The following is a 23,604-nucleotide window of genomic DNA, read 5'->3' as shown; positions in this document are numbered from 1 at the left end:
TCCCCACAGTACATTCCCCACACACAGTATGATGTCCCCACAGTACATTCTCATACACAGTATGATGTCCCCACAGTACATTCTCATACACAGTATGATGTCCCCACAGTACATTCTCATACACAGTATGATGTCCCCACAACACATTCCCATACAGAGTATGATGTCCCCACAGTACATTCCCATACACAGTATGATGTCCCCACAGTACATTCCCACACACAGTATGATGTCCCCACAGTACATTCTCATACACAGTATGATGTCCCCACAGTACATTCTCCCCACACACAGTATGATGTCCCCACAGTACATTCCCATATACAGTATGATGTCCCCACAGTACATTCCCATACACAGTATGATGTCCCCACAGTACATTCCCATATAGAGTATGATGTCCCCACAGTACATTCCCCACACACAGTATGATGTCCCCACAGTACATTCCCATACACAGTATGATGTCCCCACAGTACATTCCCATACAGAATATGATGTCCCCACAGTACATTCCCATACAGAGTATGATGTCCCCACAGTACATTCCCATACACAGTATGATGTCCCCACAGTACATTCCCCACACAGTATGATGTCCCCACAGTACATTCTCCCCATACACAGTATGATGTCCCCACAGTACATTCCCATACACAGTATGATGTCCCCACAGTACATTCCCATACACAGTATGATGTCCCCACAGTACATTCTCCCCATACACAGTATGATGTCCCCACAGTACATTCCCATACACAGTATGATGTCCCCACAGTACATTCTCCCCATACACAGTATGATTATAAACTACGGGCAGTATGAATTTGAGCCTGGCTGCGTGACTGCAGCCAGTTATGTTAGTCTCTGAATCGTTGGGAGGTTTCAGAAAAAACATAGTTTGAAGATCCGAGCGGTGACAACAGGGAGAGACAAGATTAGTCCAGCGATGCCACGAGCTGGCGTCTTCCCGCACCGCTCCAGGTGTCTCCCATGTGTTTACATTTATAAATCTATTCGCCAGATGAACAACCGTTTTGCCAGTTCCTTTAGTGATTGGATCATTTAGACACGCCAATAATTGGGAACAAGCAGACCTTCGATTTAGAGCATATGTAAGTCCTTAGTCTGGTGCATTTACCATATTGCGGCTTACCTAAGACCATTACTGTACGGCGACTGCACGACTTCTTCCACTGCTCCAGAACATGGCTGAAATTATGCACCAGTTTGCTGTGCAGCAATAAGCTGTATACCGAAGCAGTTTGAACGGCCTAAATAGAGAAAAATCATGAACGGTTTACAGGATAGATCCGATATTTGGACAGCAAAGTCTTGACATAAACCAGAGACCAGTGGATTAGAACCTACCTTGTGCACCAACTCCGCCTCGGCATCATGTTTGGTGTATATTACAAGCTTTTGGGCATCGACTGGTGTATAATCTAAACATTGCAGCAATACAGACATCTTATCACAGTCCAGGCACAGCTGTATGATCTGACCGAAAAGAGGCATGTTATTGCACTGTAGTTGGGAAGTGTGCATCCTCCAGGCCTGGAAGAAATGATGATACCTGCTGGACATTGGCGAAGACGGCCGCCTGCTCCATCCTGGCGATGACGACGCGTGGTGTCGACGTGTATTGCATTAAAAGATGCATGTCATGGATCCATTTGCTTCCAACGGCCACAATTTGCTGAGGCGTGCCCTCCCTGTTCTCTACGCTCACTATTTTCTTGTAGGTCTGAAGAATTTCTGACATCTGGAAACAGGGATAATCAGCAATTATCATATTGAAGACCTATTCTCATGATCGATCATCAATATCATATCGGTGGGGGTCCGACATCTAGTACTCCCACGATCACAGTGTATGGGCTCACAGCTGATCGGTGAGAGTGCAGGATGCTCGATACCAACTTATACGACACCAATTACCCATCCTAAGGATTTGGAGCTCGTTAGTGGCACGAGTGCCCACACAACTGAAGTTTCTGAAAAAATTTTTGAAAAAGTTTCTGAAAAGTTTTTGAAAAGGTTTTTGAAAAAGATTCTGAAAAGTTTCTAAAAAGTGTTTGAAAAGCTTCTGAAAAAGTTTTTGAAAAGTTTGTGAATGGCTTCTGCAAAAGTTTGTGAATAGCTTCTGAAAAAGTTTTTGAAAAGGAACCATCCCATGTGATAAAAGTTTCAAGAAAGCTGAAATCCAACTTACTTGACCCTTTTTCCCTTTACCCTCCCGTTGGGGTAGAACTGGGAAGCCTCCATACAAATTAGTTGATCCACCATTTCCAAAATCAGTGATCTCTGCTTACCTCGGCTCCGGACTTAAAAAAAAGCACGTCCGCTTCATCAAAGACGATATGACACAGGCGAAGCAGGAGAAGACCATGATGCTCCAAACATCTCAGCAAACTTTGCGGGGTGGTGACAATAACCTCACCTGTCCACGTAAAAAAGGGGTTAACCCAAATCATTGGAGCAGCCCAAATCACAAAAAAAAAAAAAAAAAAAAAAAAGACACTCACAAGGTTTTCTAAAGGGAATGCTCTCGACGTCGTCTTTTTTAAGGCCGACCAACATTAGCATGGGGCTCAGAGGCCGGATACATTTACTGAGCTCCATCAGCAGGTTGTACACAGAGCGAGCTTTGCTCCATCCGGGGCAGACGATCACGGCGTGGGGCTGAAGAGAAAGCAAAAATCCTTTCATCTGGCATCTAATAATCCAGAAAATCTGACCATTTACCAGTCTTCCATCTCACATACACTACCGTTCAAAAGTTTGGGGTCACCCGAACAATTTTGTGTTTTCCATGAAAACTCATACTTTTATTTATCAAATGAGTTGCAAAATGAATAGAAAATAAAGTCCAGACATTGAGAAGGTTAGAAATAATGATTTTTATTTGAAAGAATAATTTTCTCCTTCAGACTTTGCTTTGGTCACAGAATGCTCCTTTGCAGCAATTCCAGCATTGCAGACCTTTGGCTTCTAGCTGTTAATTTGCTGAGGTAATCTTGAGACATTTCCCCCCATGCTTCCTGAAGCCCCTCGCACAAGTTGGATTGGCTTGATGGGCACTTTTTGCAAACCATAAGGTCAAGCTGCTCCCACAACAGCTCAATGGGGTTGAGATCTGGTGACTGCGCTGGCCACTCCATCACAGATAGAATATCAGCTGCCTGCTTCTTCCCTACATAGTTCATGTATAATTTGGAGGTGTGCTTTGGGTCATTGTCTTGTTGTAGGATGAAATTGGCTCCAATCAAGCGCTGTCCACAGGGTATGGCATGGCGTTGCAAAATGGAGTGATAGCCTTCCTTATTCAAAATCCCATTTACCTTGCAAAAAACTCCCACTTTACCAGCACCAAAGCAACCCCAGACCATCACATTACCTCCACCATGCTTGACAGATGGCGTCAGGCACTCTTCCAGCATCTTTTCAGTTGTTCTGCGTCTCACAAATGTTCTTCTGTGTGATCCAAACACCTCAAACATTGATTCGTCTGCCCATAAAACTTTTTTCCAATCTTCCTCTGTCCAATGTCTGTGTTCTTTTGCCCATATTAATCTTTTCCTTTTATTAGCCAGTCTCAGATATGGCTTTTTCTTTGCCACTTTGCCCTGAAGGCCAGCATCCCGGAGTCGCCTCTTCACTGTAGACGTTGACACTGGCGTTTTGCGTGTACTATTTAATGAAGCTGCCAGTTGAGGAGCTGTGAGGTGTCGATTTCTCACACTAGAGACTCTAATGTCCTTGTCTTGTTGCTCAGTTGTGCAGCGGGGCCTCCCACTTCTCTTTCTACTCTGGTTAGAGCCTGTTTGTGCTCTCCTCTAAAGGGAGTAGTACACACCGTTGCAGGAAATCTTCAGTTTCTTGGCAATTTCTCGCATGGAATAGCCTTCATTTCTAAGAACAAGAATAGACTGTCGAGTTTCACATGAAAGTTCTCTTTTTCTGGCCATTTTGTGAGTTTCACAGAACAAACAAATGTAATGCTCCAGATTCTCAACTAGCTCAAAGGAAGGTCAATTGTGTAGCTTCTCAAATCAGCCAAACCGTTTTCAGCCGGGCTAACATACTTGTGCAAGGGTTTTCTAGGGTTTTCTAAACATCCATTAGCCTTCTTACACAGTTAGCAAACACAATGTACCATTGAAACACTGGAGTGGTGGTTGTTGGAAATGGGCCTCTATACACCTATGTAGATATTGCAATAAAAACAAGACGTTTGCAGCAAGAATAGTCATTTACCCCATTAACAATCTATAGAGTGGATTTCTGATTCATTTAATGTTAGCTTCATTGAAAAAAAATGTGATTTTCTTTAAAAAATAGTGACATTTCTAAACTTTTGAACGGTAGTGTATATAGCTCAGATTGGGTGTCAAGACGGGTTTAAATGCTAATGAAAGATAAGAAAACAAAAACCGAAGCACCCCAGACGTACTCACCCCGTGTTTAGCTGGTAGTAATTTGTAGGCCATGGATGCATAGCTTAGATACGTCAAAAGAGGAGGCAAATAATATAGGGGATTGGATGCATCGGGACAGATCACAAGAGTATCGAAGCCCTCGGCTATCGGCGCCCAGCAGTAGGACTCGGTCAGATTCGGTTCATCGTAGCCGCACATAATCAGTCGCTGAAACAGATGCAGAATGAAACCTCTCACCATTGTTCCTTGCTTTATCCCACAGACATTGTTTTCCATTACAAATACCTTTTTCATCTCTGTACAGAGTGACGTGTCGTCCATGGTGGAGCACGGGGCCAGTAACTTGCTCACAAAGATGGCATGCTCGGGATTCGTGATTTTCGGAGGCTGCAAGAAAGTGGAGTTGGTGAAAAGGAGCAGTGTTTGCCATCATAAAGAAATGAGAACTGAAGGAGGTCTTCTCCAACCCCCAAAAGCTGCTTTACCCACTTCAATCGATGGAAATGCGGAATTAAATTATGTGTTATATGTCTTATATGTTATTATGTGTTATATGTGTTATTATGTGTTATATGTATGGAAAGAGGACTAGAGGGGTGCGCAGCGCCAGAGGGAGGGGTGCGCAGAGCCAGAGGGAGGGGTGCGCAGAGCCAGAGGGAGGGGTGCGCAGAGCCAGAGGGAGGGGTGCGCAGCGCCAGAGAGAGGGGTGCGCAGCGCCAGAGAGAGGGGTGCGCAGCGCCAGAGAGAGGGGTGCGCAGCGCCAGAGAGAGGGGTGCGCAAGCGCCAGAGAGAGGGGTGCGCAGCGCCAGAGAGAGGGGTGCGCAGCGCCAGAGAGAGGGGTGAACAGCGCCATAAGAAGGTCAACATTCACTAGTGCACAGACATATGATAGAACAGATAATCCTACCTTTCTGGACTGCTCTTCCGATAATTGCCTCTGTGTAGGGCTTAAGAACTGAAGAAGCCTAGGATGATAAGCGAACCTTGTTTATGCACAACTGCTATAATACAAAATAAGAAGTGATCTGCAACCTGGGGCTCCCCAGTGTACGTCCCCATTGACCCCGGTGTATAACGTCCGGCCCCATTGCACCCCGGTGTATAAAGTCCGGCCCCATTGCACCCCGGTGTATAACGTCCGGCCCCATCACCTGTGAGTGATATTACCGAGAAGTGGAAGGAAACGCAGCAACTCAGCCACAAAGTGGAGACCCCGTAACGTTACAGAGCAGGGGGCCAAGTGCTGAGGTGCAGAGGGCAGCAAAGTCACCATTGCTCTGCTGACCCCATAATTGCGGAGTCCAGATCTCCTCTGGTATTAACATCAGAACAAAAAATGTGCATATGAAAAAAGGGGATGGTTGGACAAGTTTGGTAGGAAAAACATGACACACAACCCCATCCAACACCTATAATGGAACTTGTGAGCCGACTTCTCCCCAACATCAGGGTCTGACCTCACAAATGTTCTTTTGGATGAAGGGGTCAAAAATTCCTACAGACATCTCAAAAATTTTGTAGAAAACCTTCCCAGAAGTCGGGGAGCAGTTATATCTGCAGAGGCCGACTCCATATTAATGTCTATGGAGAGGAGGTGAGAAAAGCTCCAGGAGGGGGATGTGTAGATACTTTTCTTCACTTACTTTGTCATGATTTGTTTCTTGTCGATTTCTGGTTTCTTCTCACCAATCGATCTGAAACAGAATACTTAACACTTTTCCTTCATTGCTTCATTGCATTAAAATATTGCCGAAAACAAAGACGTCTCCTGTGACTCCTGAAGACTCTTCACACAGAAACAGATAATTACGACACGACGAGACATAACTTACCTTAATTTTGCCAGCGATTTCGCTGTGATCTCTAGATGGAAAGGAAAAAGAGAATTTATAACTATTGATGGCATTATATGTTTAGTACAGAAGGTTACAGTTTAGTTCACTTTTTACATTTCCGCAGCATTTCTTTGGGATAAAATATACGGATTGTGGCATGTCTGTGGATTGGGCCTTACGTTTCTCTTTAGGAGTCAAACTGGTGTCGCAGCGTCGTCATGTGAGGATCAGAGTCTTTGAAGAATTAATTGCCGAGGGAATAAAAAAAAACTAATGTCGCTCCATCACTCTCAGTACAGAACAGCAAAAGAGCAAAAAATCCCCCCAATCAGCTAATACTTCCTGACATGAGGAAGGACATGCTGGGCGTACTACTAGTCCCAGCATACCCTTTTTTCCCCACCAGGTAGCCTCACTTATCAGGTAAGCAGCTATTCTAACGGATAAACATCAAATTCAGGGTGGCCTGATGAGTTTATGGCTCCCAAACCTCTCTTGGGTGCTGGTGGGCACCGTTTTGGGACAATTTTTCATTTTTTCCAAGCAATTATGTCCTCTTCAAGGGAAGACCCCCCAGGCAGCCCCCTGTAACAATGGTTACTTTGATCGTACTGTGATAAATGTCTGCCATGTGGTCAACCGGGCTTCCTCTGCACCCAATGACTTAACCGTCTGCCTGCCCAGGACCCCTCGGACACCCTCAAGATCCTCACCCTTGAAGAGGTATGATCTTTGACCCAGGTCATAGGTAACTTGGTGATCCTCTCTAGATCTATGATCTTTTATCCAGAGCACTTGCCAGCCTTTGTTTGCTTGCCCAAGGATCCCACAGCTTCTTCTGACACAGAGTTTGAGGACCCTCACCGGTCCCCACAAAGGCTCTCACAAGACATAGGACCTCTTTGCATATTTCATCTTCGGCTTCCCCGGATCACTCCTGGGACAGAGCCACAGTGGATGACAAAGCTTCTCCCTTTGAGCAGTCCAAATCCCAGTGGGGACACTTCTGACTCAGACTAAGTCCGATCCAGAATTGAAGCTGGCCTCAGCCATGGAGGACCTTGTTTGGGCAGTGAGGGACATCCTCCAGATTAAAGACAAGTCCCTTTCTCCTGTCCATGAAGATGTTTCCTATCGCAACAGGTCGCCTTTCTCAATCATGAAGACTTTGAAGATCTTCTTGCCAAAGAATGGTAACAAAGGAAAGGAGCATGCTTTCCAGAGTTTGAGGCATATTCCCCTTTGCAGAAGAATTGGCTACCAAATGTGCTCCATCAGTTGACCTCAAGTATCTCTAGAGCCCTTACCTTGCCTGTTTCTGATGCAGCGTCCTTCAGCAACCTGCAATGAAAGATTGACTACCTCTCATAAGCAGTCTTTTCGGCAGAAGTATCAGCCTTATGTTCTGGGCCAGCAACTCCACCAGGGGTTATCTTCTGGGGCTCCTCAGCAGGATCTTCTTGTCATCTCTTCTGGACTGCTTCCCACCTCACAAGTCCTACGTATGTGAGGCTTTAATGTGCAGCTCAGCATGCAAACTTCACGGTCGCTAATTTCGTGCTAGTTTGGCACTTCACTTAGCTTAGATCCTGGTCTGCTGCCCTGGCATTAACACGGGCTGTTACTGGGCTTCCCTTCACAGGGGACAATCTCTTCAGAATGAGTCTAGAGGAGATAATCGAGGATATTACTGGGAGCAAGAGTGCTCTGTTACCCCAGAACTGTAGACCCTCACAGCCACTTAGGTTCTCTCCTTTCGAGATCCTCTTTCCCACATAAGTGACAAAAAGTCCTCTTGAGCCTTAGATTCCAGATAGCCCTTGTTCAAGCCTAAAACATCCTGGAATACCCGTCCCATGCCACAAAGCACTCAAGGTCTAGATCCTCCATCACATGAAGGTCTTCCCCTATTAGTATCACCATCTTGAGTGGATTGACATCTCTCTTTTGGTGAGATCTGGATGGCTCACACGGTCAGGCAAATGGTATTTCTGGGCTACAAGATGGAATTCATCTTCAGTTCCCAAATAGGTTCTCTCCTTCTTCCCCTCCGATAGATTGCTTGAGCGCTTGACTTCTCCCAAACCATCTACTATACGAGTGTCCCATCCTTGAATTTCTACCTTCTACCAAACCATGTACGAACTTCAGCTATAAGGAGTCATTGTCCCCACTCCAAATGAGGAAAGTTTTCAGGGATACTACTCCAACCTGTTCAGTTTCTAAGGATGATTTGGTCAGACTGAACAGATTTGTGCTGGGTATGAAGATTTTGTATGGAATCCCTACATGAATTGCGGTGACACGTATCTTCACATACCCATCGCTGAGTCGCACCCGTGATGTCTTCGCTTTGCTGTCGGCACTCCCCTTGGGACCTCAATCTTGTCCAGTCTGTGCTCCAGGAGTCGCCCTTTGAACCTCGTTGCCGTATCTCCCGCAAGGCTACGTTCATGGCAGGTGGCATTTCTAGTGGCCATAACCTTCATTTTCAGGGGGTCTGAACGCTCTGCCATTACTTGCAGGGATACTTACCTTGTTATCCATGAGGACAATGTGGTCTTCTGCCCCGTGTCTTCTTTACGTCCAAAAGTGGTCTCCACATCAAGGAACACATCGTCCTCCCTTCCTTTTGTCAATCGTCTGTACTTACCCGAGAGCCTTCCAACGTTCCACTTCTCTTTTCTTGATCCCTGATGGGCCCACACTGTGTCAGCCTCCAAGCCGACCATGGCCAAATGGATCAGGAAGCCTACAAGGCCATCGTCAAATTTCCACTTATTCCATAAGGGTGGACGGGGCCTCCTGGGTGGTCAGGCATCAAGCCTCTTAAGCTCAGGTCTGTAAGGCTGCCACCTGGGCCTCTGTCCACACCTTTGTCATATTCTAAAAAACCTCTGCCAATGCCGGCTTAGTCCATATGGTACCGGGGACTGCTGTCTACTAGACATACCACACGTCCATCGTGTCTTTTCCCACCCACTGGAAACATCTCATGATCCTGGGTCCCGTAATATCTGTCTTTCCTCTGGATAGAGCAAATGTGCATACTTTTATTTCCCAAGCACGGGGCTTTGGACTCAAGAATCTGGGCTCCCCAGGGCCTGGTCCTGAATGGAGCGGCGGAGCACATGGTCCTCTTCATTTCTGTCTATGGGACTGTCTCAGAAAGCCGAACACAGAGTTCGTCTCCTTCAGATATGGATAGGTGATAAAGGAATATTCACAAGATAGTAAGTTAAGGTGAGGGTCATTCGCTCCCAAAGCTTAATCTGAAATAAAGACAGGAGACACTTACCCGTAGACAGCCTGCGCCTCAGATCTCTGTTGGACCACGCCGGCCACATAAACTGAGCTGGATCGGAGTCCACTTTGGCATCATTTTCTGATGTTTGCGGCTTCTCTTGAACTGTCAGGATTGGCGTCTCATTACCATTTACCCTAAAATATAGAAGTACAGTCAATGCGATGGCACATCCTCCATTTCTGAAGGAGCTTAAATTTTCGGGGGTTGCAAAATCCCAATGTTGGAATCACCGGAGCAGTTGGACCCCCAGCGATCAGCAAGTTATCAACTATACTCTGGATAGGGGGTAGTTCGTTCTTTTGAGAATAAGCGTTGAATTTGGACGTCTATAATACATGGCCTGCAGATAATTTACTTCTATAGCTAACTCTGTGGCCTTACCTTTCAAGAATAGGTTCATGGGAAGGTGTCATTCCTGTATGCGTTGGTGCATATTTCCTGTAAGGCAAGTTGGATGATTAACGCACTCATTTCTTGAAAAGTAAAAAGGCCGTTCGTGGCTTTCGGACCACACATAGCCGATGTGCTAATGCACTTTTTTATGCGGTAATCTGGTCTGTTTTATGGACCAGAATAGTGCATGCAATACAAGACAACAGCTAAGGCGGTGCACATGCAGCCGATCACATCTGCAATTTGCGGACATGACTAGGCCACAAGAATAGGAGATGTCTGCCGCGTGCAATCCCAAGTCAAAAAAAAACATTTGTACAGCACAGTGCAAAATTCCATACCTGGTCTCAGCAATTGTATTTCCTGCAAAAAAATAAAAATAAAATTAGCAAAAAATGTTACAGCACAGAAAATGTAAGAAATTAAGTAAAAAGTCTGGATGGACCTGTTTGCGGCTTTTGCGCCGAATCCGATTTTTTGCACACAGGAGGGAGGAAGGGGTCAGGACCGGTCACTATGTTGAATTTAGGACTGTCCGGTGGAGACGTTGCACCTACACAAGTTTGATGTTCTTTGCTCACAGAGTCTGATGCATTTTCTTTCGGGCTTTGTGTATATTTGTTGGGTTGAATCTCTGCATCCCTGAAAAATAAAGAGACAGACTTACAGACCAGTGAGGGTCACAACCACAAGAAAGAAAACGAGGCAGGACTAGTAGAGCGCAGAAGGTACTTTAGATTTTTGCTGTGTACAGCAACATACTTGATACAAAGTGCTAGGCAGGTACTGCAAATTAAAGGGACAATTATTATTTTTTACTTAAATGCATGTATTTGGGGGCAATAAATCATTTTTGCAACTGGGTTTCAATACAAATTTTGTTCCATTTTGCTTTTCCACTCATTGTTTCCTTGCACATTCAACTTTGATGTAGTCTGTGGTCATAAATCAGCTGGAAAAGGACAAATAAAAGAGATTCAAACTCTCCCATCATTCAATATGAATAAGCTCCCTTATGGATTCTCAGTTTACTCATTCTGCAGCGCAGGAGCTATAGAAGTCAAATTTGTAATGAATCCTAATTGCAAAAATTATTTTTAACCAATAATTGTAGGAGATCCCTTGAAGTTGGGGGACCAATTAAAGGGGCTTTCCCATGAACCTTAGTGTAAAACTAATAAAAGTTTGTGAAAATAAGTTACTTTACATGGAAAATCTTTTATTACTTTCTTTATGGTGGCTCAGTGGTTTTGTTGCTCCTCTCTGTTTGGTGGGCAGGCATACAAGTGGCCACATGACTGCAGCACAACACTAAAGACTACATAACCCCAGTGTAATACAGTAATAGCATCCATACCTAATCCCAGCTGTGGGTGTCTCTACAGCCTCTGTAAAAAATTAAGCAAAAACATTTTGTAAAAAGTTCCAATAATCTGTGAATTTACAGTGCAATGGGACTGACTGGCGTGAGCGTGATTAGTGATCCCACTGTACCATGAACCGAGGAGTGCCTGGAGGGGCGTAATTAAGTATCAACCCGGTCCGACCAAGGTCGCACGGCGGCTCAGTTGACTCCGTGAACCAGGGAGGAACCGAGCAGAGGGACCAGGTGCTACTCCAGGTCAGACCCCGGTCACAGCTGTTGACCCGCACCGGGGAATGCAGGAACAGGCAGGTTAGCTGGTATGCAGACAGGTGGGTACTGGCAGGCACGGCTGGTATGACGGCAGGTGGGTACTGGCAGGCGTGGCTGGTATGCAGACAGGCGGGTGCTGACAGGCACGGCTGGAATGCAGACAGGCAGATACTGGCAGGTATGAACGCAGGCTGGAGAGGGACCAGTACAGACTGGGATACGGGAACAGAGCTGCAGGTGCGGTGGACTAGCAGAGCAAAACCGCAGGAGCGGTGAACAAGCAGAGCGGAGCAAAACCGCAGGTGCGTGAGCAAGCAGAGCAGAGCAAAACCGCAGGTGCGGTGAACAAGCAGAGCGGAGCAAAACCGCAGGTGCGGTGAACCAGCAGAGCGGAGCAAAACCGCAGGTGCGGTGAACAAGCAGAGCGGAGCAAAACCGCAGGTGTGGTAAACAAGAGGAGCAGAGTGGAACTGCCGGAGTGGTGAACAAGCAGAGCAGAACAGAACCGTAGGTGCGGTAAACAAGCGGAACAGAGTGGAACCGCCGGAGCGGTGAACAAGCAGAGCAGAACAGAACGGCAGGTGCGGTAAACAAGTGGAGCAGAGCGGAACTGCAGGAGCGGTGAACAAGCAGAGCAGAACAGAACCGCAGGTGCGGTAAACAAGCGGAGCAGAGCGGAACCGCCGGAGCGGTGAACAAGCAGAGCAGAACAGAACCGCAGGTGCGGTAAACAAGCAGAGCAGAACAGAACCGCAGGTGCGGTAAACAAGCGGAGCAGAGCAGAACCGCAGGTGCGGTAAACAAGCGGAGCAGAGCAGAACCGCCGGAGCGGTGAACAAGCAGAGCAGAACAGAACCGCAGGTGCGGTAAACAAGCGGAGCAGAGCGGAACCGCCGGAGCGGTGAACAAGCAGAGCAGAACAGAACCGCAGGTGCGGTAAACAAGCGGAGCAGAACAGAACCGCAGGTGCGGTAAACAAGCGGAGCAGAGCAGAACCGCAGGTGCGGTAAACAAGCGGAGCAGAGCAGAACCGCCGGAGCGGTGAACAAGCAGAGCAGAACAGAAACGCAGGTGCGGTAAACAAGTGGAGCAGAGCGGAACCGCCGGAGCGGAAAACAAGCAGAGCGGAACAGAACCGCAGGTGCGGTAAACAAGCGGAACAGAGTGGAACCGCCGGAGCGGTGAACAAGCAGAGCAGAACAGAGCAGAAGGTGAAGGCAGACAGGACAGCGCTCTGTTCACATGGAACAGACTGGAAAATACAGGAAGATGGTTAGAACACAGGAGGTAGATACGGAGGCAGGGAAAGGGGACAAGCAGAACCAGATACACACAAGGTACTTACAATGAAGTAGCGAGTGGACACAAAACTCACAAACAGTAGTACAGAGACAACGAGTTGGAGTTAGGTGCAGGTTCAGACACTGCAGGCAAAGGGAAGGTACGGACATAGAGAGAAACAAGTAACGGGCTAGGACACTGTTCAGACAGGAACTGAATCGGGAACAAGATACAGGAACGAGCACGGGAACTCAGCCCTCAGGGTGGCGGAAACAGACTAGAAGTCAGAGGTACAGGTAGCGGCCCTGGGTACTCAGCCCCCAGGGTGGCGGAAACAGACTAGAAGTCACAGGTACAGGAAAAGGCCCTGGGTACTCAGCCCCCAGGGTCGCAGAAACAGACTAGAGTCAGGACAGGACCTGGCACCTCAGTTGCAAAAGACAAACTGAGTGAAAGTGTTGCTCAGGCACCTCGTTACTGGGTGGAGGGGGTTTAAGTATCCAGTGACTCACAGCAATACGCTGGGGACGCATTAGGACTGTGCACACAGTAGCTATAAGAAACAAGCAGAAAGCCGCGCCGACGCCCTAAGCAATCAGACAAGAGACATGGACACAGCAGGTAATGGAGCAAACAGTGCAGCATGGACTGACAAGTAAGATTGCGGTCTTGCATGATGGGAGGTGGTGCACCATGCAAGCAAGCCGCAAGGGATGTTACACAGTGAGTGCCTTACCTGTATGTAAAATTTGCTCTGGATCTGCTTTGCACCATGCAGGATGGAGGAACGGATGAGGACTGCGAGCAGCGTTTTTTGCACTTGAAGAAGACTCAGACTCTTTGGGAAGTGGAAACGTGACCACTATATTCTCCGAGTGCTGGAGTTCTTCACTAAAAGAAACCAGTGGCTTTTCACTCTGGGAATCTGTAGCTCTTTTTTCTTTGATCAACTTCTCATCTTCCTCTCTGCAAAAATTAAAGCAACCAAAAAATAGTGGATCGGTGCAATAATTGATGTGCTGGCTGCCAGAAACTAGCCAAAATAAAAAATGGGATCAATCGTGACGTCTACTTCCCTCTAGCTCCATATGTAAGCACACATTTAAAGGGAACCTACCATGAAGTACATGCAGCCCGATCATTGGACGTATGGTATAGAGAAGAATGATATAAGGGTTTGTTGGAAAAAAATTCTGTTTAACTTGCAATATATTCATTGAAATCCCTGTTTTTTTGTATGTATAATAGTCCAGTGGGTGGTCCTACTCAGTGACTGGTAGCTATCTGCATGCACAGTCATACAGGAAGGACTGTCAATCACTGAATAGCGCCGTGCACTTGACTCATAAAAAGCAACAGGGATTTCAATGATTAAAATGCAAGACTTAAAAGCAGATCAGATACCATTTTCAACCTGACAAGTTCGCTTTAAAAGGTATGTCCACTACTGGACAGCCCCTTTTGCATGCACCCAGTGTGCCCAATAAAATAAGAAAAAAGCATACTTACCTCGGGGAACGACGTTGCGTTCCCCGGTGATCTGCAAGTAACAAACAATGTCACAAGATCACCGGGGAACATCGGAGGTACATATACTTATTTATCATTTTATTGGGACATTCTAAAGGGGTAGTCCAATAATGAACAGCCCCTTTATAGTGAATGCAATTACTGGTATAAGGAGGAAATCAGCCACGGATTCTGGAAATCAATATCACAGGATAAAAAAATCAGTATACAACCCCTGGCAAAAATTATGGAATCACCGGGCTCGGAGGATTCAGTTGTTAAATGTTGTTGAAAAAAAGCAGATCACAGACATGGCACAAATCTAAAGTCATTTCAAATGGCAACTTTAGGGCTTTAAGAAACACTAAAAGAAATCAAGATTAAAAATGTGGTACTCAGTAAGGGTAATTTTTTTCAGACCAAGCAGAGGGAAGAAATTATGGAATCACTCAATTCTGAGGAAGAAATTATGGAATCATAAAAAACAAACACACAAAAGAACACTCCAATACAAATCACTAGTATTTTGTTGCACCACCTCTGGCTTTAATAACAGCTTGCAGTCTCTGAGGCATGGACTTAATGAGTGACAAACAGTACTCTTCATCAATCTGGCTCCAACTTTCTCCGATTGCTGTTGTCAGATCAGCTTTGCAGGTTGGAGCCTTGTCATGGACCATTTTCTTCAACTTCCACTAAAGATTTTCAATTGGATTGAGATCCGGACTATTTGCAGGCCATGACATTGACCTTATGTGTCTTCTTTCAAGGAATGTTTTCTCAGTTTTTGCTCTATGGCAGGAAGCATTATCATCTGGAAAAATGATGTCATCATCCCCAAACATCCTTTCAATTGATGGGATAAGAAAACTGTCCAAAATATCAATGTACACTTGGGCATTTATTGAAGATGTAATGACAGCCATCTCCCCAGTGCCTTTACCTGACATGCAGCCCCATATCATCAATGACTGTGGAAATTTGCATGTTCTCTTCATGCAGTCATCTTTATAAATCTCATTGGAACGGCACCAAAGAAAAGTTCCAGGATCATCACCTTGCCCAATGCAGATTCGCGATTCATCACTGAATATGACTTTCATCCAGTCATCCACAGTACACGATTGCTTTTCCTTAGCCCATTGTAACCCTGTTTTTTCCTGTTTAGGTGTTAATGATGGCTTATGTTTAGTTTTCCTGTATGTAAATTCCATTTCCTTTAGGCGGTTTCTTACAATTCGGTCACAGACATTGACTCCAGTTTCCTACCATTCGTTCGTTTGTTTTGTTGTGCATTTCCTGTTTTGGAGACATATTGCTTTAAGTTTCCGGTCTTGACGCTTTGATGTCTTCCTTGGTCTACCAGTATGTTTGCCTTTAACAACCGTCCCATGTTGTTTGTATTTGGTCCAGATTTTAGACACAGCTGACTGTGAACAACCAACATCTTTTGCAACATAGCGTGATGATTTACCTTCTTTTAAGAGTTTGATAATCCTCTCCTTTGTTTCAATTGACATCTCTCGTGTTGGAGCCATGATTCATGTCAGTCCACTTGGTGCAACAGCTCTCTAAGGTGTGATCACTCCTTTTTAGATGCAGACTAACGAGCAGATCTAATTCGATGCAGGTGTTAGTTTTGGAAATGAAAATTTATAGGGTGATTCCATAATTTTTTCCTCAGAATTTAGTGATTCCATAATTTCTTCCCTCTGCTTGGTCTGAAAAAAATTACCCTTACTGAGTACCACATTTTTAATCTTGATTTCTTTTAGTGTTTCTTAAAACCCTAAAGTTGCCATTTGAAATGACTTTAGCTTTGTGCCATGTCTGTGATCTGCTTTTTTTCCACAACATTAAACTGAATGAACATCCTCCGAGCCCGGTGATTCCATCATTTTTGCCAGGGGTTGTAGCAAGAACAGGATCCATACCTTCTCTGGGCAGGGAACTTCTCAGCCACATCTACAAAACAAAGAAGAAATCCTGTACAATTATGGTCAAAGGTATTTTAAAATGTTTATATACAATTATTGTATAATCAGAAGTGCAGACATTTTAGTTTTCTTTTCTGCTTCAATTTCTCACCACAAGATCTCTACTTGCTGTCAAGGAAATGGGAATACTCTCATAAAATAAGACAAGAAATTAGTGAATGCTCTTTTCTTACCCATTTCCTGATTGACAGAATTGCATTTTTGAGGCAATGTCTGACCAGGGCTGCTCACTACCCTGGGGGGCTCCTGGTATTTTTCTGTAAGAGGAATATATGAGTGTCTGTTTTGCAGCATCTGGGCTGAGGAGCTGACTGCTTTGCAGTTTTCAGTTCTTTGTATGGGCTTTCCATTTTCATAGCAGGCGTACTTTTTGGCCACTAGATCATCATTGGCGCAGATCTAGGAATAAGCAGACAGATAAGACATATGGTGAGTGCTCATGGTTTATAAAGAGAATTTTTCAGTTGCAGGAGTTGGAAAATTTAAAAAATTTACTTAAAGGGGTTGTCCTGGTTTGGGATGAAATTCTATAGTCACTCCATGTGCACACCACACGCTGGTAGGATTCTCAAGAGCAGGCGGTCACGTGGCCGCAACTATGCAATTCAGATGGTCACGTGCAGACTAGACGTGCACGGTGAAGTCTAGTTGGAATGTGGCAGGAAACCTGAGGTAATGTGTCAGAGCGGACAATCCTGACAGCGTTTGGAGTGCACGCTGTCAGGATTCAGAAGTCTGCAGTCACAGAGTGACTGCAGACTTTCATCCTAAACCTGGACAACCCCTTTAAATGCTATGTTTTGGAAATCCCACTCCTTACCTCTTACTGCCACAGGATCGGTCTCATATACAGGCCGGGGTAAGAAATAGAGGTATTTAGAAACGCTAGTTTCAGAACATAGCAGCTTAGGGCATTCTAGAAAGACGAAGACCCCTTTATGTATTTCTTTACAACATATCCTTACCACTGAATCTTTCGTAGTAAGATAGAGGTCTACAGCCATACAGTTGTCCTCCACTGAACAAAGCCGAGCTTCAATCTTCAGGCTCTCTGGAAAGACAAAAACCTGATCAAATTGATAAATTTTGTATTCTGCTGAGACAAGTGTCCATCATGTGCCATCGATATCCAATCACTGGGGATCTGACTGGTGGGAAAGAGCCTGAAGTGGCATTAAACAGGTTGTCCACTATTTTTACATTGATGACCTATCCTTAGGATAGGTCATCAATGTCCGATCGTCCGGAGTCCGACAATTGACACCCTCGCCAGGAGTGCCTGGTTGGTGTCTGACCCCGGCCGATCAGACATTGATGCCATATCCTAATAGCATGTCATCAATGTCGCTAATGTATGGCTAATATAACCTTACCGTTTAGCAGTTGTCGGAAGTAATGGACGGCAGCGATGTCCCAACTTTTTGCTGGTCTAAAACGAAAGACAGAATGGTTAAGTCGGACGACTCGGGGGGTGGAAGACGAACCATCAAGTCAACTTTATTTTCCCGTCTTGCACTTTCGGCTCGCTCACCTCATCTCCGACTTGTTGTGAAGAACATCGATGCACAAAGACACCGGCCGAATCTGGTGAAGCCTAAATTTCCTTGCGCGGAATGGGAGCTTCTGGCATTCCTTCACCGGAAAACGAATGCTGCAATGGTAGAAGGAGAGTGCAGCTGTGAAGGCTGCGTTATACAGGTGTGGCTCATAGCTTTAGGTTAGCAGAGGACTCTCACTTGCTCTTCTTAATGGGACAATACACTGCGAAATCCAGCAGGAAACAGTCCACCAGTTCGCCCTGCGCGCTGCAGGTGGTGGATTCCAGGATGGCTCGGCACCAACTCTTCCTTTTTTCGGAGAAAACTACGCAAAACTGAAAGGAAATGCAATCATCAGAGACTGTCGGCTTAGGACATGTGATCACATCTATGGGATTTATTACCGTCCCGACAGGTAAGGACGCCGGCTTCAGCTCTTCCACGTCTCTGTACACCATGCTGTAGAGGAAGTTCAGCTCCGCAAACAGCTGCTCATACTCCTTGCTGACAGTTTCCTTCAGGATCTCGCAGAAGAAGCAGCTCGGGTTCTGAACCTGAAGAGACGGTGGGTTAGGAATAAACATGCCTCACTGTATACACTGTGTGCAGAATTATTAGGCAATGAGTATTTTGATCACATGATACTTTTTATACATGTTGTCCTACTCCAAGCTGCATATTCTTGAGAGCCAACTACCAATGAAGTAAATCTGGTGATGTGCATCTCTGTAATGAGGAGGGGTGTTGACTAATGACATCAACACCCTATATAAGGTGGGCTTAATTATTAGGCAACTTCCTTTCCTTTGGCAAAATGGGTCAGAAGAGAGATTTGACAGGCTCTGAAAAGTCCAAAATTGTGAGATGTCTTGCAGAGGGAGGCAGCAGTCTTGAAATTTCCAAACTTTTGAAGCGTGATCACCGAACAATCAAGCGTTTCATGGCAAATAGCCAACAGGGTCGCAAGAAGCGTGTTGGCCAAAAGAGGCGCAAAATAACTGTCCATGAATTGAGGAAAATCAAGCGTGAAGCTGCCAAGATGCCATTCGCCACCAGTTTTGCCATATTTCAGAGCTGCAACGTTACTGGAGTATCAAAAAGCACAAGGTGTGCGATACTCAGGGACATGGCCAAGGTAAGGAAGGCTGAAAAACCACCACCTATGAAGAAGAAACATAAGATAAAACGTCAAGAATGGGCCAAGAAATATCTTAAGACTGATTTTTCAAAGGTTTTATGGACTGATGAAATGAGAAAGACTCTTGATGGGCCAGATGGATGGGCCAGAGGCTGGATCAGTAAAGGGCAGAGAGCTCCACTCCGACTCAGACGCCAGCAAGGTGGAGGTGGGGTACTGGTATGGGCTGGTATCATCAAAGATGAACTTGTGGGACCTTTTCGGGTTGAGGATGGAGTGAAGTTCAACTCCCAGACCTACTGCCAGTTTCTGGAAGACAACTTCTTCAAGCAGTGGTACAGGAAGAAGTCGGTATCGTTCAAGAAAAACATGATTTTCATGCAGGACAATGCTCCATCACATGCATCCAACTACTCCACAGCGTGGCTGGCCAGTAAAGGTCTAAAATAAGAAAAAATAATGACATGGCCCCCTTGCTGACCTAGTCTGAACCCCTTAGAGGACCTGTGGTCCATCATAAAATGTGAGGTCTACAGGGAGGGAAAACAGTACACCTCTCGGAAGAGTGTCTGGGAGGCTGTGGTGGCTGCTGCACGCATAACACATCTGCATCTCTGGCTGCTATGGGCATAAAAGGGGACAAATTTATGGTGTGACACCCATGCTCCCCTGACCTCAACCCCATTGAGAACCTCTGGAGCATCATCAAAAGGAGTGTCTATGATGGCGGGAGGCAGTTCACATCTAAGCAACAGCTCTGGGAGGGTATTCTGTCCTCATGCAAAACAATTGAAGCAGAAACTATCCAAAACCTGACAAATTCAATGGACGAGAGAGTTCAGAAGCTCCTTTCGAACAAGGGGTCCTATGTACAAATGTAACATCACCTAGAATAAAGTTTTGAGTTTGTTTGATTTCAGTGTGTAATAACCTGCTAATACTTATAATTTCAAAAATGACCATTTTTTTGTTCTTTATTAAAATGAAAAACTCTGCTGTGCATAATAATTTGGAACATGCATTTTGAGTGCAGTTTGAGTTTTTTATTTTTTTAAAATATCCTGTTATCATAGGCAGTTTGTACAAAAACCTTTCAATTGTACTCTAATAGTTATTTGACTGGAAAATTACAATGACTGCAATTCATATAGGTAATTTGGGAAAATCTGAGAAAATATTATTTGCATAATAATTTGGAACACAGTGTATATATATATATATATATATATATATACACACACACACTGCTCAAAAAAATAAAGGGAACACTTAAACAGCAGAATATAACTTCAAGTAAATCAGACTTCTGTGTAATCGAACTGTCCACTTAGGAAGCAACACTGATTGACCATCAATTTGACATGCTGTTGTGCAAATGGAATAGACAATAGATGGAAATTATTGGCAATTATCAAGACCCCCTCAATAAATTAGTGGTTCTGCAGGTGGGGACCACAGACCACATCTCAGTACCAATGGCTGATGTTTTGGTCACTCTTGAATGTTGGTTGTGCTTTCACACTCTACAACCCACAGAAGTTGCTAAGGTAGTGCAGCTCATCCAGGATGGCACATCAATGAAAGCTGTGGCAAGAAGGTTTGCTGTGTCTGTCAGCGTAGTGTCCAGAGGCGGAAGGCGCAACCAGGAGACAGGCCAGTACACCAGGAGACGTGGAGGGGGCCGTAGGAGGGCAACAACCCAGCAGCAGGACCGCTACCTCCGCCTTTGTGCAAGGAGGAACAGGAGGAGCACTGCCAGAGCCCTGCAAAATGACCTCCAGCAGGCCACAAATGTGCATGTGTCTGCACAAACGGTTAGAAACCGACTCCATGAGGGTGGTATGAGGGCCCGACGTCCACAGATGGGGGTTGTGCTCACAGCCCAACACCGTGCAGGACGCTTTGCATTTGCCACAGAACACCAGGATTGGCAAAGTCGCCACTGGTGCCCTGTGCTCTTCACAGATGAAAGCAGGTTCACACTGAGCACATGTGACAGACGTGACAGAGTCTGGAGATGCCGCGAAGAGCGATCTGCTGCCTGCATCATCCTTCAACATGACCAGTTTGGCAGTGGGTCAGTAATGGTGTGGGGTGGCATTTCTTTGGAGGGCCGCACAGTCCTCCATGTGCTCGCCAGAGGTAGCCTGACTGCCATTAGGTACCGAGATGAGATCCTCAGACCCCATGTGAGACCATATGCTGGTGCGGTTGGTCCTAGGTTCCTCCTAATGCAGGACAATGCCAGACCTCATGTGGCTGGAGTGTGTCAGCAGTTCCTGCAAGATGAAGGTATTGAAGCTATGGACTGGCCCGCCCGTTCCCCAGACCTGAATCCGATTGAGCACATCTGAGACATCATGTCGCGCTCCATCCACCAACGTCACGTTGCACCACAGACTGTGCAGGAGTTGGCGGAAGCTTTAGTCCAGGTCTGGGATGAGATCCCACAGGAGACCATCCGTAGCCTCATCAGGAGCATGCCCAGGCATTGTAGGGAGGTCATACAGGCAGGTGGAGGCCACACACAATACTCAGCCTCATCAGGAGCATGCCCAGGCGTTGTAGGGAGGTCATACAGGCACGTGGAGGCCACACACAATACTCAGCCTCATCAGGAGCATGCCCAGGCGTTGTAGGGAGGTCATACAGGCACGTGGAGGCCACACACAATACTGAGCCTCATTTTGACTTGTTTTAAGGACATTACATCAAAGTTGGATCAGCCTGTAGTGTGTTTTTCCACTTTAATTTTGGGGGTGACTCCAAATCCAGGCCTTCACTGGTTAATAAATGTGATTTCCATTGATGATTTTTGTGTGATTTTGTTGTCAGCACATTCAACTTTGTACAGAACAAAGTATTCAATGAGAATATTTCATTCATTCAGATCTAGGATGTGTTGAGTGTTCCCTTTATTTTTTTGAGCAGTATATATATATGCTGTGCACTGCAGAGGCTCAGCTCCTTTCCTGACAAGCAGGCAGAAAGCGATTTCACGTAGGATCTCTACACGTAGACATATCTGGGGGGAGAGTGACTGAGCATATGCGACCACCAGAACACAGCTCAGTAGGTGGACGTGCACATTGATATACACTGTGAACACCAGGTGGCGCCATACCATGTAAGAAAATATCAGAAACCTTCACTGAAATGAAACATTTTTTTTTTATAAATTGTATGTAAATGGGAAAATTATATTTGATTTTTACGCTCTATACGATGAATATAATATTTAATGATAATATGACACCTTTAAAGGTAAACACCTATTGCACTTTTTACCTGTAGTATTGCCAAACTGTACATGTTCCCATCAACTTCACAGGCAAAGTGGAAAATTCTTTATACAGATCCGTACTAAAAAAAAAGAATACAGGAGAAATAGAGACAATGAGTTAAAACAGGCTGAATGCAGAGTAAACAGAGTTCTGCTCCTTCGGAGGACGGACATAACTGTAGATATTAGGAGCCAGATCACACTTTTCTGTTGGTGGAATCTTCTCCCTCGGGTTCGGATAGAAATAAACCTGTGGGGATAGTTATCTATGTCCCTTTGCAATATCTTAAGGGTTGTTCTAAAGTTTCAACTTAAAAATCACACCAATTACCTTCTTCCTGGTCGTTGAGGAGAGGTGCGCTCCTGAAGACGCACATATTGGCGAAACAATGCAACATTGAAGAAGCGCAGGGATGTTAAAAGCTGTCTGGATCATGAGCTCTAGTGATCCGGCCAACTTTACATCAGTCTGTACTAGCTGTAACAGCCAAGCTACAATACTGTGGAGGAGGTCGGTAACCCAGACAAGGGAAAAAGAAATCCAAACCTACAGGGCCCTGTGTGAAAAAGTTATTGCCCCCCTGTGAAGAATATTGGAGATATAATTCCATGTCAATCATTTGTATCCTGTTTGGCCTGAGATTATAAAAAAAAAACAAAAAAAACTTCTCCATCTCACCAGCACTGACAGGAAACAGAGCTCAGCAGAGAAGACCACCCTCAAAGGCTGCGAGTGACAGATCTCATACCTTGATGAGCTCAAAGCAAAACAAAGGCTTGCTTGCAATATAGAGTCCTGCTGTAGCTGCAGAACATTCCAGAAACATAATTCCACAAGGGCGTTATGGAGATACTATACATCCTAGCCACACATTGTGCATATTTCTGAGATCCCCAGACCGGACCGCACTCCGTCCAGTGTCTCGATCCGTTCTGGCCCCACAGGGTGGGGAGATATGTAGAATAACTAGTAGGAAACAGATAGTACAGCTGTGTTTAGTTTCCACGTGCAGCAGGGGCCCGGCTGGATCCGATAACACCAGAACCACATCCTTAGGACAGTGCAATAAGGAGTTATGACCGATCTGAAGTTTTGGAATTATTATCTGCAAGGGGCACGGGGAGGAGACTCGGGTTCAGCCCCAAGGGCAGAAGGGGAGTTACCCAAGGGAGATATAAGCTACAGTAAGGCCATGTGGCTCTCTCTGATGCACGCGGTCCACTTCGAACAGGAGGGCTCACGTC

The 23,604-nt window shown here is 45.5% G+C and overlaps 1 protein-coding gene across 1 annotated transcript in view; it reads right to left on the bottom strand.

The window, feature by feature from the left end:
• TDRD12 (tudor domain containing 12) overlaps nt 1-23,604 on the bottom strand; it is a 64,977-nt gene that overhangs the window by 34,368 nt on the left and 7,005 nt on the right. Inside the window, exons 3-20 of the mRNA XM_073659626.1 lie at nt 22,365-22,439; nt 18,343-18,492; nt 18,137-18,273; nt 17,932-18,051; nt 17,774-17,829; nt 17,366-17,451; nt 16,574-16,799; nt 16,338-16,368; nt 13,631-13,860; nt 9,576-9,686; nt 8,813-9,029; nt 6,275-6,305; nt 4,461-4,829; nt 2,529-2,685; nt 2,316-2,443; nt 1,577-1,765; nt 1,372-1,500; nt 1,157-1,274 (exon numbers count right to left, since the gene is read on the bottom strand). Coding sequence (XP_073515727.1) covers nt 1,157-1,274; nt 1,372-1,500; nt 1,577-1,765; nt 2,316-2,443; nt 2,529-2,685; nt 4,461-4,829; nt 6,275-6,305; nt 8,813-9,029; nt 9,576-9,686; nt 13,631-13,860; nt 16,338-16,368; nt 16,574-16,799; nt 17,366-17,451; nt 17,774-17,829; nt 17,932-18,051; nt 18,137-18,273; nt 18,343-18,492; nt 22,365-22,388 — 2,509 coding nt within the window. The 5' untranslated portion in view covers nt 22,389-22,439. The remainder of the gene's footprint in view (nt 1-1,156; nt 1,275-1,371; nt 1,501-1,576; nt 1,766-2,315; nt 2,444-2,528; nt 2,686-4,460; nt 4,830-6,274; nt 6,306-8,812; nt 9,030-9,575; nt 9,687-13,630; nt 13,861-16,337; nt 16,369-16,573; nt 16,800-17,365; nt 17,452-17,773; nt 17,830-17,931; nt 18,052-18,136; nt 18,274-18,342; nt 18,493-22,364; nt 22,440-23,604) is intronic.

Source organism: Phyllobates terribilis, unplaced genomic scaffold (genome assembly GCF_046119375.1).
Source record: "Phyllobates terribilis strain yellow unplaced genomic scaffold, ASM4611937v1 Scaffold_14__1_contigs__length_39327217, whole genome shotgun sequence".
Classification (NCBI taxonomy): Eukaryota; Metazoa; Chordata; class Amphibia; order Anura; family Dendrobatidae; genus Phyllobates; species Phyllobates terribilis.
Note: the sequence above shows the minus strand (reverse complement) of the source record. Positions and strands in the feature narration are given on the sequence as shown.